At 42.0% G+C, this 19,329-nt stretch overlaps 1 protein-coding gene across 2 annotated transcripts; it reads right to left on the bottom strand.

Annotated features, from left to right (window-relative positions):
• Window positions 1–402: 402 nt before the first annotated feature.
• LOC122935867 (adiponectin-like) lies at window positions 403–12,158 on the bottom strand. Of its 2 annotated transcripts, none has more exons than XM_044291773.1 (3): window positions 12,011–12,158; window positions 6,143–6,362; window positions 403–1,019 (listed from the first exon to the last, which is right to left on the bottom strand). In XM_044291773.1, the coding sequence occupies exons 2-3, from the start codon at window positions 6,342–6,344 to the stop codon at window positions 505–507; spliced, it is 717 nt and encodes a 238-aa protein (XP_044147708.1). In that variant the 5' UTR covers window positions 6,345–6,362; window positions 12,011–12,158; the 3' UTR covers window positions 403–504. The 2 variants fall into 2 exon arrangements, with proteins under 2 accessions (XP_044147708.1, XP_044147707.1); XM_044291772.1 differs by lacking the exon at window positions 12,011–12,158 and adding an exon at window positions 6,511–6,560.
• Between the last annotated feature and the right edge of the window lie 7,171 nt (window positions 12,159–19,329).

Here is a 19,329-nt window from a genome sequence, read left to right as displayed (position 1 = left end):
ATACAAGAAATGAAAACACATTAAATGAATATTTCACATGTCAGTATGTATTTTTTTGACTTTTAGCTGACTATTTATGACTATTTTACAAGTGAACTTGAGTGTGCATGCATGAAGACTTTCTGGCATACCATTTACGAAATTAGGAGTTGGACTAGCCATGCCATAGATTCAAACACAGCGGCAAAATATAATCCTATGAGTATACGCCTTAAGTGGTTTAGTAGAAAAACAAAAACATTCCATTAGCAAAAGAGCAAGCAAATTTTCATTTTTTTTTTTTTTTTTTTACAGCCCTTTTTTGGATTGATTTTTAAAGTCGACATTGGGATTAGCAAGATGAACATCCAATACTGGAATGTGGGTGAGCTCCTGCACAGAACCATGGCTAGCACCGGAATAAATATTGTACTTTTTTTTATAGGACACACTTTTACATATGGCATAACCTTTATTGTCTCTTGAACAAATAATAGGGCATTTGTTTGTTGGATATGAAAAGAGTTACATGGTTTCATAGCTTGGATACAACAGGATTCCAGAGAATGATGAGTCATTGAGATTATCGCCATAGATTCCTCCAAAATCCTCCCCGTATATCTGAAGCCAGACTTCATCTCCAACATCTAAGGCTAGAAGGATGGAGCCAGAGGCCTGGTCCACGTTATTTGTCTGAAACTGGTCGAAGGTAAACATCATGGGTTTGTTATTCTTGTATAATCCAATCTTGACATCCTTCATGTAGACGGTGAGGTGGTAGGTGAATAAATAAAGACCCTTAATATGGCTTGTGAACTTTCCTGTGGTGTCATCATAGTGGCGCTGCTCATTGTAAAAGACTTTAGTGAAGCGTATAGGCACATTGGGGGTGGTAACTCTGGTTGCCAGACCCATACTAAAGGCTGAACGATGTAGAAAAGGACTCTCTCCTGTTTGGCCTTGGAGACCTGGAAAGCCACGTGGACCCTCAGGTCCTGAAGGTCCTTGTTCACCAACATCTCCCATCTGCCCTTTAGCACCTGTGAATATTAATAGAATTCACATAAAAAATGTACAAAAAGCTATATACCAAACATTTCAAAACAAATTTATAACTTTTTTTATGAATTATTTTTCCAACATAAAAATGGCCTGTAAATTGCCATCTTTCCTTTTCTTTCCTTTCTAGGAGGCTATATTGGTTGTCATTTTTAGCATCCTTAGGCCTCTTTCACACTACCGTGTTTTTTTTTCCGTTTTGCGGGCCGTTTTTTGAGTTCCGTATACGGTCCGTATACAGAACTATTCACTTCAATGGGTCCGCAAAAAAAAAAACTGAATGTACTCAGCATGCATTCAGTTTCCGTGTTTCCGTTCCGTGCAAAGATAGAACATGTCCTTTATTTGGCCACAAATCACGTTCCGTGGCTCCATTAAAGTTAATGGGTCCACACAAAAAAAAACTGAATGCATCCGGAAATGCATCCGGATGTCTTCCGTATCTGTTCCGTTTTTTGCGGAACCATCTATTAAAAATGTTATGCCCAGCCAAATTTTTTCTATGTAATTACTGTATACTGTATATGCCATACGGAAAAACGGAACGTAAACAAAAAACAGAACAACGGATCCATGAAAAACGGACCGCAAAACACTGAAATAGCCATTTGTTAGTGTGAAAGAGGCCTGACAGAAATGAATTGGTGTTTTTGTTTTTCTATGGGGTCCTAAGGGCTCTGTTTGACTCAGTTTGGCGTCAGTTATGTGCCTTTTCCGTTCTTTTCTGTTCTCCTGCTCCTAGACAGAGAAGGAGAACGGAAAGCCAGAACGTTCATCGTTTATTTATTTAGACAATAGAATGTTGAACAATTTTCTAATATGCATCTGTTTAAAATTTTACTCATAGACCTTATAGCCATGTAGTAGCCTCTCCCTAAAGAAAAAAAATGGTACAGCCCATTTTAGGCTACTTTCACACTCGAGTTTTGGGCGGATCTGTTATGAATCTGAAAAAAGGGTCCTTTACAATAATACAACTGCATGCATCCATTATGAACAGATCCAGTTGTATTATCTGTAACATAGCCAAAACGGATCCGTCATAAACTCAATTGAAAGTCAATGGGAGACGGATCAGTTTTCTATTGTGCCAGTTTGGCTCAGGTTCGTCAAGCGGACGTTTTGGTGTCTGCCTCCAGAGCGGAATGGAGACGGATCGGAGGCAAACTGATGCATTCTGAGCGGATCCTTTTCCATTCAGAATGCATTAGGGCAAAACTGATCCGTTTTGGACCGCTTGTGAGAGTCCATGACGGATCTCACAAACGGAAAGCCAAAACACGAGTGTGAAAGTAGCCTTAGTCCTGTAAAATACATCCATAGGAGAGGTGGATAAGACTAAAAATGACAGCAATCATGTGTCACCCTCACAAGTATCCTGCGACATGTCTTTCAGTTAACTGCCCAGGTCTCTTACAAGTGAATAGTAGTGTATTGAGGATCAGAAGATATACAGTATTACTACCTACAGCAGTTCTGGAAAACCCCTTTAAGCTCCAGCATGCAGAGATTTGAAAAGAAGGGGGAAAAAAGACACAAATAGCCTTTCAAAAACCAAAACAGCATAATCCATCAATAAAAAAGAGGAAGTTATACCATGAGCTGCTGCTGAGAACTTAATTCAAAGGTAACCAATATAGCAAAACTTCCTGTTCTTGCCAGAAGAATAATTACAAACTTTGGGCTGCTACACTAAACTTTACAGTACATTTTGAATAATATTGAAAAATGTTTTCATTTTTTTCACATAAAAACCATGACCATCTGAGGAGCATGACAGCGTTGTTTAACCTATTCTATTAATTACTTTGGTTCCTCTCTTGCTACTGTATGAGCTGTAGCAACATGCACATTTTGGATTCTGACAGTTAACCCTTTCAAAAACTATGAAAGCAAGAGAACGATATTTGTAGGCAGTGCAGGCAGGGTAGCACTGAGGCGATAAGAGGAAACTGTTCCCTTCCCTAACACCACTTAGAATAAAGACAATACAATCTCAGCATTACATAATCACTTGTCACAAGCATACAGTTATTTTTTTAGATCACTGTCCTACATGTAAAAAATAAACAAAATGTGACTACCTACCTAGAAGAACAGTGGGTGTTTGTGACACAATACTCTGTGATGATGCAAAATGGAGTGGGTGGGCAGGGACAAGTGAAAGATGTCAGCGTCTGTTCTCCTGCCACACCGTAAAGATCCTGCTGATGTCTACTTTTAAAGGGGTTTCCCACTACTTAAATATTGATAACCTATCCTCAGGATAGGTCATCAATATCTGATCGGTGGGGGTCCTACTGCAGCGTCCCACTACGTGTGTGTGGGCACTGCTTAAGAGCACTTTTTATATTATTACAAGCATTTGGTTGTTATGTATAACTTTGCATTTGTGTAACTGCAAAATCCCTGTTAACAGGCCTATTATGTGCAATTTATACATCCCGCCACTAGATGGGGATAAAGTTCAGGTCCTATATATATACTCAGGTCAGGCCTAGTGAGACAGATTAGTCAAGGAAGATCAGATTAACTAGGATGTAGTTCAGAAGTGAGCAGATCTGAGGTAGTCAGATCAAGTTAGTGGGAGGAAAGATAGAGTGAAGACTTCGCAACACAGATTCGTGAGTGGAGCCAACTTCGCTGGAAGGTGTTTACTCAGATGTTTATGCGCAGAAGAGCGTTTTCCTTCTGTAGCTGGACTATAGACTTGCATCACTGACCAGTAGGAGAAGAGTTTGACTCCCTGGAAAAGAAACAAGCATTTCCTAGGAATTCATCGGTGATAAGAGCCATTATTTAGGGCCACAGACACCTTTGCATGGTGGAGGTTTTATTAGCTTCTGGCAGCCACACCAACCTTCTGAGGGAAAGTTGAGTTTTCCTGTCTACAAATATTTAGCTTGTAGGGAAAGTCAAGGAATAGGATCCAAAGCATCTAAAGGAACCAGGTACACCTAACCCACTGCTCTGTAACCAACCAAGCACCTGACAAGCCTTAAACAGTGGATTTACAGTATTGTCTCTGTACCATCTAAAGACTGCATAGTTGTACTACAGCAACGGAAAAACCACTAAAGTAAAAGTTGTGAGTTGCATCTTACCACTATCTACCTCATTATTACCACTATTGGTTGTACCACCATTAACGGTGGTAGCACCCTAAGCACCCTTAACATCAAGGGCACCTCAATCACCATCTTGGCTGATGCTTCCTACCACAGAACGTGCCCCGGAGGACTTCGTGCTGTCCACCTCAACACTGTGCTGCCAGCCCAGGGAGGCTATCTGCTAAACGTGAGTAAGCTGATGAACTGTGTGTTATATCGTTTGACCCCTCATCGGTCTACCGTAAACCCCACGTGTACCCCCTGCGACTGGCTGGCTGCACTACCAATGGTCCACCCTCACTGATCAGCTGTTGGAAGGGACTGACGTGCTCGGACTAATGCTACATTTTTCACATGGCCTTAGGACAGCTCAATCTTATTCAAATGAGGTCCTTGACAACCCCTTTTATATTAGGCATGAGCTCTGTAAAATTGATGCAGTTTCAGACTAAGGGTAAAGGCAGACGTTCATGATTTATGTGCGGACAATCCGCACTGAAATCCACAGGTGTTCGCAGGGAAATCTGTGCGGGCAACCAGCATCAATTGGAGCAGATTTACGTGCGGACTTGCATCCGAATTTTCCGCCTGCAGATTTTACTCTCCCTATTGAAGTGAATGGAGAAAATCCGGTCAGGAAAAATAAAATAAATTCACATGCTGCAAATTTTTAAATCCGCACCGTAGGTCCAAGTCTGCCCAGAAAAAAAATCTGCATTGTGAATTTCAAATTCTCATAGAATACAGTATATATATATGCAAATCCACACGGAAAATCCACACGCAATCCTGATCCTGTGCATTTAACCTAAGGACCCTTGCACCCAGCCTGACCTCCCAGCACTGACGGGATTCACATAGCATTATATTGATTTATGATGCTATGTAACCCTTACAGCTCTGAAATGTATTGGATAACACTAGCAGCATGATGACGTCAGCGAAGGTCCTTTTGCAGGTCCTTCAAGAAGAACAAAGAAGAGGATCCTGGCTGCGCGATCAAGTGGATGAGATGAGTAATGTTTTTATTATTTTTTAACCCTCAATTGACATTTGACTTTGCATTCTGTATTAAAGAATGTGATTATTTTCCCTTATAACCATGTTATAATGGAAAATAATAAAATCTATAGAACACCAAATCCAAACCCGAACTTCAGTAAATAAGTCCGGGTTCGGGTCTGGGTACCACATTCCGTTTTTTCTCACGAGCGTGCAAAATGCATTGCACTCACGCGGAAAAAACTGAACAACGGAACGCAATCGCTGTCAAAACTGATTGAAATTGCGTGCCTACTTGCACGATTTTCCCTGACTGCACCTGCATCGCATCCAGCCCTCACCCGCGACGCCCGTGTGAAAGAGACCTTACTGTTTTTCTGTAGCCCCTTAATGTCTCACTTGCTTCTGTGTTTGCAGGTAATATTACAAAACCTTGAGTCGAGGGCTTGGATGGAGAGCAGACACCATACTAGTGTGTGATAGAAGAAAACAATAACATATCAGACTCCATTATATACTGTACAAAAGAGCCATACAAACAGACCCCAAATTAGAGTAAGTGGTGAATTGTGTAAGCGACGCGTAGACCGGTTATGTCATTTTTATCTTCATGCTCACTTGCATTCTGCCACTGGGCACCCACAAACCAGCAGTAAAATGCATTGGGAGGACTCCTCTCAGGCTATGAGCTGAGCGCTGCGATTGGCCAGCGCTACAGCATGGGAGAATGAGACGCCGGCAGGTTCCCCTGGGTGGAGCCTAACTATGAAGATACCGGAGGCTATAAGCGGAGAACGGAGCGGCGCCCAGGTATAACAGTAAGTGCAGGGAGATCCCTGGGCGCCGCTCTCCATGTCTGTATAGTTAGTTTAGATGTTTTATTCTAGTGAAAGGTCCTCTTTAAGAATGTTGAAGCTTTGGTGCATTCCACAAAACCTCCCATAAATGTACCCCGAGCAGATAGCTCTCTGTTCAAATTGCCAACCACTAACCTGGTTCTCCTCTCTCTCCTTTCTCTCCATTATTCCCATCTTTGCCATCTCTTCCAGGAAGTCCATTATGTCCAGGATACCCCGGTGCTCCCCCCATCCAGTTAGCACACGGATTCCGTTCAGGCCGTGTTGGGTCATCTTCAGCCGAAATGCACAGTGGGACCAGTATAAGCAAAGTGTATACAGAATGTAGCACCAGCATGGTCCTGATTAAGGGTCTCTGGAATCAAAATGATTTCTATTGTAACATGGTATAATGACAGATTGCTCATACATTGTTACAGCTATGCAATAAAATTCTCTTTATATTAAAGTCATGCCAAGAATTTCCATTAAATGCAGATCTAGTGCTAAGGAAAAAGTCTTACCCGGAGGGAAGTTACAGTGGTCTGTGCCTTGTGCAGCTGCCTTATAGTGATGATCCAATCTTACATAACATATGCTACTGTCAATTAAAACTCATTCCAGCAACGGTGCATATGGAGATTACTTAAAGGTCAGTGTGCCTATTGAAAGCACTAGTCATGATACTTACTATGGAGGGAAATTTAGAACATATACTGTAAAGAGCAAGTGATAAATGACTTGATGAGTTTATATTTCTTATGTCATACATGTATTGTAGGTATTATGCTATAGGTATGTAAGAAAATGCATTTTTAAATTCACAATTCGTCCTTTGAATTCAGAGGGGAAAAAAATGAAGGCTGGTTTGAGATCTGCATTTATACAATCAGGCAAATAACGCGAGTTTGTGAGCGTTCACGTGTTTAATTTTTAAGTGTGTGTTTGTATTAGGTGTGACTTTAGATTACGTGAGGGAGTATCTGCGAGAGCTAAATTATTTGCGTGCATTGCTGAGTGGCTGTGCCTGACTTTATTGTACACTGTGACTTGCTGCCAGGTTTATTGCATAGCAGCTGAGAGTATACTGTGATAAAAAAAAACAATTCTCTTCCTTCTCCAGGGTGTTGCACAGGGGAGTAAATAGGGTGAGGCTATCCAATTAGGAGAAGTTAACTTAAAGGGGTTGTCCGGGTTCAGAGCTGAACCCGGACATACCCTTATTTTCACCCCGGCAGCCCTCCTGAGCCTGGCATCGGAGCATCTCATGCTCCGATGCGCTCCCGTGCCCTGCGCTAGATCGCGCAGGGCAAGGGCTCTTGTGTTTTCAATAACACACTGCCGGGCGGTAACTTCCGCCCAGCAGTGTGTTCGGTGACGTCACCGGCTCTGAGGGGCGGGCTTTAGCTCTGCCCTAGCCGTTTTACTGGCTAGGGCAGAGCCAAATCCCGCCCATCAGTGCCGGTGACGTCACCGGGCTGCCTGTCAGCCCCATAGAGAGCCCGGTATGTCACCGGAACTCAGAAAAATGCCTTTGCCCTGCGCGATTTAGCGCAGGGCAAAGGAGAGCATCGGAGCATGAACTGCTCCGATGCTCATGTCAGGGGGGCTGCCGGGGTGAAAATAGAGGGATGTCCAGGTTCAGCTCTGAACCTGGACAACCCCTTTAAAAAGCTAGTCTTGAGGGCAGCTCAGCAGGCTGGTTTGAGATCTGCATTTATACAAATAACTTGATTTTGTCAGCTTGTTTGAGTTCAAGTGTGTGTTTGTATTAAGTATGTGACTTTAGATTATATGACTTGAGATTCAAGGACTTTAGGAGGAGACTACAGTAAGTTAGATTCTTATCACTGCACTATATTGTATTTTGTAATCTCCATTTAGTATGAGTTCCATTATTGACAGCGCAGTCCATTGCACATCTTGTCTAATGTGTGCAGTCCTAAAACAGGCGTTTGAGGGTGCATATCTTTATTCAAAATGTGAGCAAATTGCCCGTTTGTAATCGCACATCGAGTATCTAACCGGGTGAATATCAACACAAGCATTGACAATTTGGAAAAGAGTTTGCTGCTCACTGAGCAAGCACTCTATGGGGTAGATGTGGGGGAGGGTGGTAGCGAGGAGTCTCAGGAAAGTGAGGTAGCTAGCTGGGTAACAGTTAGAAAGTGGGGTAAAGGGAAGAGTGCCAGGGAGGCTAGCCCTGATCTGACACACCTCAACAAGTTTGCACAGTTGGCAGATGAGGGGGATGTCAGTTCAGGGAGAGCACTGCTGCAGCCGGACCCTTCCTCTGCCAGTCAGGGGAATGTCGGCTCCAGTAAGCAGGAAACCAGGAGAACATGGCAGGTCAGACAGGTGCTGGTAGTGGGAGACTCAATTATTAGGGGTACAGATAGGGCACAAAGACCGGGATGTGCTCGAGTTCGACACATCGTGGATCAGGTTGACAGATTACTGGGAGGGGCTGGAGAAGATCCAGCGGTCAAGGTCCATATAGGAACAAATGACAAAGTTAGAGGCAGGTGGAGTGTCTTTAAAAATGATTTTAGGGATTTAGGTCAAAAGCTTAGGGCAAGGACCTCAAAAGTAGTATTTTCCGAAATACTACCGGTACCACGAGCCACACAAGAAAGTAATTATATTATAGGATGGGAAGATAGTGCAGATAGAGACCGAGGGCAAGGTAATGGGACTGGGGGAGGAATGAATGGAGGGACTAGAACAGTTCAGAAGGAAAGGTGTGGGGTAAAAAATATACATAAACATCTTAAATGTACTGTATGTATACTAATGCCAGAAGCCTGACTAATAAAACTGGGGAACTGGAATTTGTGATGTGTAAGGAGGACTATGACATAGTGGGAATAACTTAGACATGGCTGGATGATAGCTGCTGCTGCTTGGAGTAAGTATGGCGGTCCTAATCTGCTCTCCTAAGATTAGATTCAGGCCCCATTTTTGGGTAGGGCTAGAGAACCCCTTTAAAGCCCACAGTCCTAGAAGATATAAGTGAGGGACATGAATTTCGTTATAGGTTCCGTTATAACGGAATATATAATGGAATTCTAGGGCAGAATGCAAAAGGAATCCTTTAAGAGGCATTCTGCTTTGCTCCATCCTAATATATGTCTATAGGGCCAAATAACGGTCCAGAATGCTCCCGTTATACATAACGGAAAAAATAGTCCTGTCGACAAGATAGGTATGTCATCAATATCCCATCGGTGGAGGTTTGACTCCTGACACCCCTATGATCAGCTGTTTGAAGAAGCTTCTGTGTTCACTGGGGCTCTGGTGAACACTGCAGCCTCCTCACAGCTTACCAAGCACAGCACCATACCTGGTATAGCGGGTGAGGTTTGTATTGCAACTCAGCTCCATTGACTTGAATGGGACTGAGCTGTACCTAGGTCACATAACAAGGTGTCACTGGCCTAAGAAGAAGCCTAAGCTTTTGAGCTCCGCAGCCTTTTCGAATAGTTGATCGAGGGGAGATAAACCATCCATAACAAATTACAAAATAACCCTTTTAAGCTGTCCATACATATTAGATGCAGTCCAGCTTCTGGAAGAAACTGTAGGATGTTCTGTTAGCACCATATTGATTAGTTTGGATCATCAAGAGGAGACCTGTGCAGTTATCCTAACACTGGTATGTCTTCCTAAGAATCTCAGGGAAAAAGGGGTCCATTTACTGGATTCTGAAACTCTGCTGCCTGAACTGACCTGTGCCAAATCTCAATATTGTTCCTCAGACCATTTCCACTTTCTCCATCAGCCCTGACCATGATTTTGTCTAACCCCAATGGATTAACTGTCAATCATAAAGAGACCACTCCAGGAGGCAGCGGCCTGGTGGTTTCCCCGCAGTAATGTCTAGATCCCCCTATACAGGGCCGAACTGCCATGATTAACCCATAGCCAAATATATTGGTTGACATAGTGGCTCCATAACCACTGCTGTAACAGTTTCATTTAGGCAGTGCTAACATTGAGACCTTTAACCAAAGCCACCACATGGGCCTGATATAAGCGGTGCTAACTTTTTAAATTGCCTTGCCAAATTAAATAAAAATAATTAAAAACTATTTTTAATATGTTCTTAGTATGATGGACAGCCTGAAATAGGGATTCCAATGAGACCTACATCAAAATCCTTGTTCCCCCAAATGAGGGAGGAAGAAGATAGGTTGCAGGAAAATATAATTAGGTCACTAATTAAGGTTCAGGTACCCTCTGAAGAACCCTACAGCCATAGAACATGAATCAGAAGAAGAAGGGTTTCTGCCTCCCAAGTGGACTTCAGTTTTATTATGTTACTTGGGCCATACCTCAGGCAGATCCTACAGAAGTGGCCGTCATTCCTCCTAACAACTCTAGGGACATTTTTGGGCAGTTGATCAATGGAGGTTGGGAGGGCAACATGCAATTATAGTTGCACACATCTGTGTCATTTTGCGATATGTTACATACAGTAACATAATGACGAAAAGCCAGATGGGGGACCATAAGAATAGACCCAATGTCGGGTTTTCATGTCTGTACTTTCCTTCTCCCTGTCTGGGCATCAGACTATCCTGATCTGTTTACATTCATTGCTTCCTGTTTACATTGCTGCTCTGCAGAATTTTGAGTCACAGGCAGGCTCCGCCCCCACACTGATCAGTCTGCAGGAGCTACACCCACTATAGCTCCTGTGGCCATGTTACTACACCCACACATGAGTCCTGCTAGTGTCTCTACATGACATCACTGACAGTCCACAGGTACTTCCCTCACCATCTAGGAATGCAATAAACAGCAAGCACATCAAAATACATCTGTGTATAATCCTAGTAATGTACGATACACCCTGCTGTGGCTGTAACATTGCCTGATGTGTGATACTGCCTGCAGAGCTGTGTATTTAATCTAATTTTGTACTATGCTATCTGGTGTGGTGACATCCACAGCATCCCCCATAACGGAGACATCCATAGCGTCCCCCAAAACAGTGACATGCACAGCACCCCCCATAAAAGTGATATCTACAGCATTGCTCATAACAGTGACAGCCACAGTACTGTCCCCCATAACACTGACAGCCACAGCACCCCAATAACAGTGACAGTCAGTGACTCTTGCACAGTACTTACATCATACTGTACACTGAGAAGACATGCACACTAGTGATGATGCACCAGTGATAATGCGGCATCTACTGCAGAAGAGAGGAAGAGAAGAAGACAGTGAGGGACCGGAAGACCTGAAAACAAGCTGCTGCTTGGGGTAAGTATGGTGGTCCTAATCTGCTCTCCTAAGGTTAGATTCAGGCCCATTTTTGGGTAGGGCTAGAGAACCCCTTTAAAGCCCACAGTCCGAGAAGATATAAGTGAGGGACATGAACATGTGGAGTCACTGTGGGTAGAAATACATGGAGGCAAAAACAATAATAACATACTAATAGGAGTTTATTATAAGCCACCTAATATACCAGAGTCCACAGAAAATCTGCTACTAAACGAGATAGACGAGGCGGCAAATCATAATGAGGTGGTTTTTATGGGGGACTTCAGCTACCCAGATATACACTCCCTCTCTCAGGACCCGACTAGAGGGACGGCCATACTTGACTTAGTATTAACCAATAGACCTGACAGAATAACAGATGTGCAGGTCGGGGGACACCTGGGAAATAGTGACCATAAAGTAATAACCTTCCAATTGTCATTCAAAAGAGTGTTTCTTCAGGGAGGAACAAAAATACCAAACTTCAAAAGAGCTAAATTTAGCCAATTAACTGGGACAAAATCCTCAAAAATAAAAATACAACCGCAAAATGGGATATTTTTAAAAGCATCCTAAAATCTAATTGTGAGAGGTACATACTGTGGGGATTTGCTCTGGTAGACAGGTTAGCAGACGCAGTATAGAGGCAAGGAACCAGGTTGTAAATAAAACTTCATGGGTTTTTGTTCACACTCAGCAAAACATAATAGTCTTGGTGCTTGTTCATACACAGCAAAACAAAACAATGTTCACCTGGAATCCTAGGTGTCAGTTCACACCCGGCTGAATGCTCAGCCACAGAAAAGTTCACTGGCAGGCTTCCAGGTGGCCTGCCTGCACACCTGTTTGCAGTCTTCAGCCTTCAGCACAGCCTTCACTGTCAGATGGAGGTAGATCCACCCCACCTGATAGAGCTGACTGCTTTATAAACCTGGCAAGACCCGGCCTGGAAAGTGGGCTACTCCCAGTAAAAGCCGTCCCAGATCAGCTTTACAGCCATACTAAACAGCTGAAGTGTCAGACTGCAATCTGCAATAATGACACTTGAGAAAAACCGGCTCTTACCTCACCGAGGCCAGGAACCTCAGTGACACATACCGACCATCAATGACTGCCCTTTGTTCCTTCCTACAATACCTTATGGGAATAAAAGGTTAAGGAACAAGAAATCAATGTGGATAAATAGAACTGTAAAGAGAACAATAAATGACAAAAAGAAAGCATTTAAATCACTAAAACAGGATGTTACCGAGGAAGCACTGAAAAACTATAAGGAAAAAATTGAATACAGTATGTAAAAACAAATAGAAGCAGCCAAACTAGAGACCGAGAAATTAATTGCCAAAAAGAGCAAAACTAACCCTAAAATGTTCTGCAGTTATATAAATGGTATAAAGTATAAATATTAAGATGTCGGCCCTCTACAGAGTAATGAGGAGGAGTTGCAGAGAGGGATGAAGAGAAAGAAGAGCTATTAAATATTTTTTTCTCTATTGTATTCACTGAAGAAAATAAACTGTCAGATGAAATGCAGAATGTAAAAGTAAATTCCCCATTAAAAGTGCCCTGTCTGACCCAAGAAGAAGTACAGCAGCGTCTTAAAAAGATTAAACTAGACAAATCGCTAGGACCAGATTGCATACACCTCCGTATTCTTAGAGCATTAAGTAATGTCATAGCCAGACCCTTATTTCTGATATTTAAGGACTCTATACTGACAGGGAGTGTTCCACAGGATTGATGCATAACAAATGTGGTGCCAATAAGGGTTGTTGCGATACCAAAATTTTGATTTGGTTTCGATACCATAAAAAAGTATTGCAATACTCGATACCAATTGATACCACGCCCCTCCTCCGCCCCTTTCTCCTCATTGGCAGCGGCGGCACAGGGGGAGGAAGAGAGTGACTCCTTCTCCCCTGTGCTGTTGAGGGAACATGGCGCGCTGACAGCAGTGCGCTCATGTTCTGTGATACTGGGCTGCGCAGTAGCGCAGCCTAGTATCGATGAAAGGCCTATCCCGGTACCAAACCGATACTGAGACAAAAGTATTGATTGGGTATCGATATTTCGATATCCGCAACAACCCTATTGCCAATATTCAAAAAGGGTCCAAAAAGAGAGCCCAGAAACGATAGGCCGGTAAGGTTAACATCTGTTGTGAGTAAACTCTTTGAAGGTTTTCTAAGAGATGCTATCTTGGAGTACTTCAATGAAAATAAGCAAATAACGCCATATCAGCATGGCTTCATGAGGGACTGGTCATGTCAAACTAATTTAATCATTTTCTATGAGGAGGTAAGTTCTAGACTTGACAGCGACGAATCAATGGATGTCGTATAGCTGGACTTCTCCAAAGCATTTGACACTGTACCACATAAAAGGTTAGTATATAAAATGAGAATGCTTGGACTGGGAGAAAATGTCTGTATGTGGGTAAGTAAGTAACTGGCTCAGTGATAGAAAACAGAGGGTGGTTATTAACGGTACACACTCAGATTGGGTCACTGTCACTAGTGGGGTACCTCAGGGGTCAGCATTGGGCCCTATTGTCTTCAATATATTTATTAATGATCTTGTAGAAGGCTTGCACAGTAAAATATAAATTTTCGCAGATGACACTAAACTGTGTAAAGTAATTAACACTGAAGAGGACAGTATACTGCTACAGAGGGATCTGGATAGATTGGAGGCTTGGGCAGATAAGTGTCAGATCAGGTTTAACACTGACAAATGTAAGGTTATGGGAACACATGGGAAGGAACAATGCAAGTCACCCGTACATACTAAATGGTAAAACACTGGGTAACACTGATATGGAAAAGGACCTAGGAACTTTTGTGAACAGCAAATTAAGCTGTAGAAACCAGTGTCAGGCAGCTGCTGCCAAAAACAATAAGATAATGGGTTGCATCAAAAGGGGCATAGATGCCCATGATGAGAACATAGTCCTATCACTTTAAAAATCACTAGTCAGACCACACATGGAGTACTGTGTACAGTTCTGGGCTCCTGTAAACAAGGCAGACATAGCAGAGCTGGAGAAGGTCCAGAGGAGGGCAACTAAAGTAATAACTGGAATGGGGGGGGGGGACTACAGTACCCTGAAAGATGATCAAAATTAGGGTTATTACTTTTATAAAAAAGACAACTGAGGGGAGATCTAATAACTATGCATAAATATATCAGGGGTCAGTACAGAGACCTCTCCCATTATCTATTTATCCCCAGGACTGTGACTGTGACAAAGGGACATCCTCTGCGTCTGGAGGAAAGAAGGTTTGTACACAAACATAGAAGGGGATTCTTTACGGTAAGAGCAGTGAGACTATGGAACTCTCTGCCTGAGGAGGTGGTGATGGTGAGTTCACTAAAAGAGTTCAAGAGGGGCCTGGATGTATTTTTGCAGTGTAATATTACAGGCTATAGCTACTAGAGAGGGGTCGTTGATCCAGGGAGTTATTCTGATTGCCTGATTGGAGTCACAAAGGAATTTTTTTTCCCCTTAGGCCTCTTTCACACAGGCGTCATTGATTTAGGCCGGATAAGATGCGAGTGCGTTGCGGGAAAATGCAAGATTTTTCCACGCAAGTGCAAAACATTTTAATGCGTTTTGCACGCGCATGAGAAAAATCGGCATGTGATGGACCATGTGATGAGCGCAGTGACGTCACCACAGGTCCTTTTTCTCCTGCACAGCAAAGAAGACAGAAGAGGAAGCCAGGCTGCGAGAACAAGTGGATGAGGTGAGTTAAATTATTTTTAATTTTTTTTAACCAGTTCAGCCCTATTTTCCTAAGCATTCTGCATTAAGAATGCTATTATTTTCCCTTATAACCATGTTATAAGGGAAAATAATAATGATGATCGGGTCCCCATCCCGATCATCTCCTAGCAACCATGTGTGAAAATTGCACCGCATCCTCACTTGCTTGGGGATGCTTGCGATTTTCACGCAGCCCCATTCACTTCTATGGGGCCTCGCTGCGTGAAAAACGCACAAAATAGAGCTTTCTGCGATTTTCACGCAACACACAAGTGATGCGTGAAAATCACCGCTCATGTGCACAGCCCCATAGAAATGAATGGGTCCGGAATCAGTGCGGGTGCAATGCGTTTACCTCATACATTGCACCCGCGCGGAAATCTCACCCGTGTGAAAGAGGCCTTCAGTGGGGAAAATTGGCTTCTACCTCACAACTGGTTTCTCACAGTCAGGGAATCTTTTGGGTGCTTTTTTGCAAAATCCAGGTGGGCTTTCATGTGTCTTTTATGGAAGAGAGGCTGCCATAAAGCCCAGAATGGAGTGCTGCCATGATGGTTGACCACAAGATCTATGAAACTCAGTCACACTGACCATTGGATTCTTGGTCACTCTTATCAAGGTTCTTTTTCCACAATTACTTTGTTGGTGCGGCCAGCTCTAGGAAAAGTCCAAACTTCTAGTTAAGAATAATGGAGGCCACTGTGCTCTTGGAAATTTTCAGTGCAGAAAAAACATTTTCGTACCCTTCTCCAGATCTGTGGTTCCACACAATCTCATCTCTGAGCTCTACAGGCAATTCTTTCCTCCTCAAGCTTGGTATTTGATAAATTTGCAAAAATGTCTGCCTTCACTTTTCATTGTGAGGTATTTAGTGCAGATTGATGGGGTGGAACTTAAATAATTTTTTTTTCTATTTTAGCACAAGGCTGCAACATAAAATCTGAAAAAAATTGAAGTGTCTGAAGACTTTCCAAATGCATTGTAATGTTCAAATGATGGGGAAAGTTGCAGATGGTCTGGGATGGTATATTGCCACTCTTGGAGAGTCATATAACTTGGATTACGATACAACGGATATGCAGATGAGACACACAGTAAACATTAAGAAATGCACTATGTATATTGCATTTCACTGTATGTAATATGCTGTACTGTACTCTGAATATGTGCATGATGGAAGCAACACTGAAGTTATGCTGCCATCTGCTGACTTTTTTTTTCTTACTATTGAATATTATGCTGTGAGAGGCATAGTACTTTTTTGAATATGTGACTTAATTTTTTTAAATTTATTCAGGACCTTTTAGTGTAGTGGGTGAGAGAGATGATATATAGCAGCGATCTGCTTATGTCATATCAGTAGCAGTAAAACAGACTGAAGAAGTTGTTACTGGAAACAAATCCAACAATCCGACTAGCTAGCATCTGAAGGCAAGTGTCATGAATGGTTGAGACCAGAGTTGAGGAGCAGAAAGAAGCTGTCTATCCCATACATCTTGGTAGCAGTCCTGGACTGTATGATAGCCAGGCCCAAAGATGATGCTAGGCCTTTATATTAAGGGCTTGTGGTCTGGATAATAAACTTATTACGCCAGAAGTAACAAGCAGCAACAAACTTTACTTTAAATTGGATATTATTGTCACAGCATACAGCTCAGTTCCCTGTATTCATCATTATTTGAAAAAAATGGGGTCCCAGAGTCATCTACAGTCAGGTCCATAAATATTGGGACAACACAATTCTAACATTTTTGGCTCTATACACCACCACAATGGATTTGAAATTAAACGAACAAGATGTGCTTTAACCCCTTAAGGACACAGCCCTATTTCACCTTAAGGACCAGGCCATTTTTTGCAAATCTGACCACTGTCACTTTAAGTGCTGATAACTTTAAAACGCTTTGACTTACCCAGGCCGTTCTGAGACTGTTTTTTCGTTGCATATTGTACTTCATGACACTGCAAAAATTGGGTCAAAAAAGTTAATTTTTTTGCATAAAAAAATACCATATTTACCAAAACTTTTGAAAAATTTGCAAATTTCAAAGTTTCAGTTTCTCTACTTCTGTAATACATAGTAATACCCCCAAAAATTGTGATGACTTTACATTCCCCATATGTCTACTTCATGTTTGTAGCATTTTGGGAATGATATTTTATTTTTTGGGGATGTTACAAGGCTTAGAAGTTTAGAAGCAAATTTTGAAATTTTCAGAAATCTTCAAAATCCCACTTTTTATGGACCAGTTCAGGTTTGAAGTCACTTTGTGAGGCTTACATAATAGAAACCACCCAAAAATGACCCCATTCTAGAAACTACACCCCTCAAGGTATTCAAAACTGTTTTTACAAACTTTGTTAACCCTTTAGGTCTTCCACAACACTTCATGGCAAATGGACATACATTTTTAGAATTTAGATTTTTTGGAAAATTTTCCAATATAATCAATTTTCTCCAGGAAAAAAAACAAGGGTTAACTGCCAAACAAAACTCAAAATGGGTTGCCCTGATTCTGTAGTTTGCAGAAACACCCCATATGTGGTCGTAAACTACTGTTTGGCCAAACGGGAGCACGTAGAAAGAGGGGAACACCATATGGGTTTTGGAAGGCAGATTTTGCAGGACTGGTTTTGTTTATACCATGTCCCATTTGAAGCCCCCTGTTGCACCCCTAGAATAGAAATTTCAAAAAAGTGACTCCATCTAAGAAAGTACACCCCTCAAGGTATTCAAAACTGGGTTTACAAACTTTGTTAACCCTTTAGGTGTTCCACAAGAGTTATTGGCAGATGGAGAAACAATTTAGAAATTTCTATTTTTTGGAAAATTTTCCAATATAATCAATTTTTTCCAGGAGTAAAACAAGGGTTAACTGCCAAACAAAACTCAAAATGGGTTGCCCTGATTCTGTAGTTTGCAAAAACACCCCATATGTGGTCGTAAACTACTGTTTGGCCGAACGGGAGGACATAGAAGGAGGGGAACACCATATGGGTTTTGGAAGGCAGATTTGGCAGGACTGGTTTTGTTTATACCATGTCCCATTTGAAGCCCCCTGTTGCACCCCTAGAATAGAAATTTAGAAAAAAGTGACTCCATCTAAGAAAGTACACCCCTCAAGGTATTCAAAACTGGGTTTACAAACTTTGTTAACCCTTTAGGTGTTCCACAAGAGTTATTGGCAGATGGAGAAACAATTTAGAAATTTCTATTTTTTGGAAAATTTTCCAATATAATCAATTTTTTCCAGGAGTAAAACAAGGGTTAACTGCCAAACAAAACTCAAAATGGGTTGCCCTGATTCTGTAGTTTGCAAAAACACCCCATATGTGGTCGTAAACTACTGTTTGGCCGAACGGGAGGACATAGAAGGAGGGGAACACCATATGGGTTTTGGAAGGCAGATTTGGCAGGACTGGTTTTGTTTATACCATGTCCCATTTGAAGCCCCCTGTTGTACCCCTAGAATAAAAATTTCAAAAAAGTGACTCCATCTAAGAAAGTACACCCCTCAAGGTATTCAAAACTGGGTTTACAAACTTTGTTAACCCTTTAGGTGTTCCACAAGAGTTAATGGCAGATGGAGAAACAATTTAGAAATTTCTATTTTTTGGAAAATTTTACATTATAACCCTTACTTTATTACTGAAAAAAATGGGTTAACAGCCAAACAAAACTCAAAATGGGTTGCCCTGATTCTGTAGTTTGCAGAAACACCCCAAATGTGGTCGTAAACTACTATTTGGCTAAACGGCAGGACATAGAAGAAGGGGAACGCCATACGGTTTTTGGAAGGCAGATTTTGCTGGACTGGTTTATTTACACCATGTACCCTTTCAAGCCCCCTGATGCACCCCTAGAGTAGAAACTCCATAAAAGTGACCCCATCTAGGAAACTATGGGATAAGGTGGTTGTTGTTTTGGTACTATTTTAGGGGTAAATATGATTTTTGGTTGCTCTATATTACACTTTTTTGAGGCAAGGTAACAAAAAAATAAAATTCTAAAATTTTTCTACATTTGCTATTTAGTTTTGTGGAACACCTAAAGGGTTAACAAAGTTTATAAAGTAACTTTTGAATACCTTGAGGGGTGTAGTTTCTTAGATGGGGTCACTTTTTTGGAGTTTCTAGTCTAGGCTACATCGGGGGGGGGGGGGCTTCTAATGGGACATGGTGTCAAAAAAAAAAAATGTTCATCAAAATCTGCCTTCCAGAAACCATATGGAGTTCCCTTCGTTCTATGCCCTGCCGTGCGGCTATATAGCCATTTACGACCACATATGGGGTGTTTCTGCAAACT

Source organism: Bufo gargarizans, chromosome 4, assembly GCF_014858855.1.
Source record: "Bufo gargarizans isolate SCDJY-AF-19 chromosome 4, ASM1485885v1, whole genome shotgun sequence".
Lineage (NCBI taxonomy): Eukaryota > Metazoa > Chordata > Amphibia > Anura > Bufonidae > Bufo > Bufo gargarizans.
This window is presented reverse-complemented; position numbering and strand designations above follow the sequence as displayed.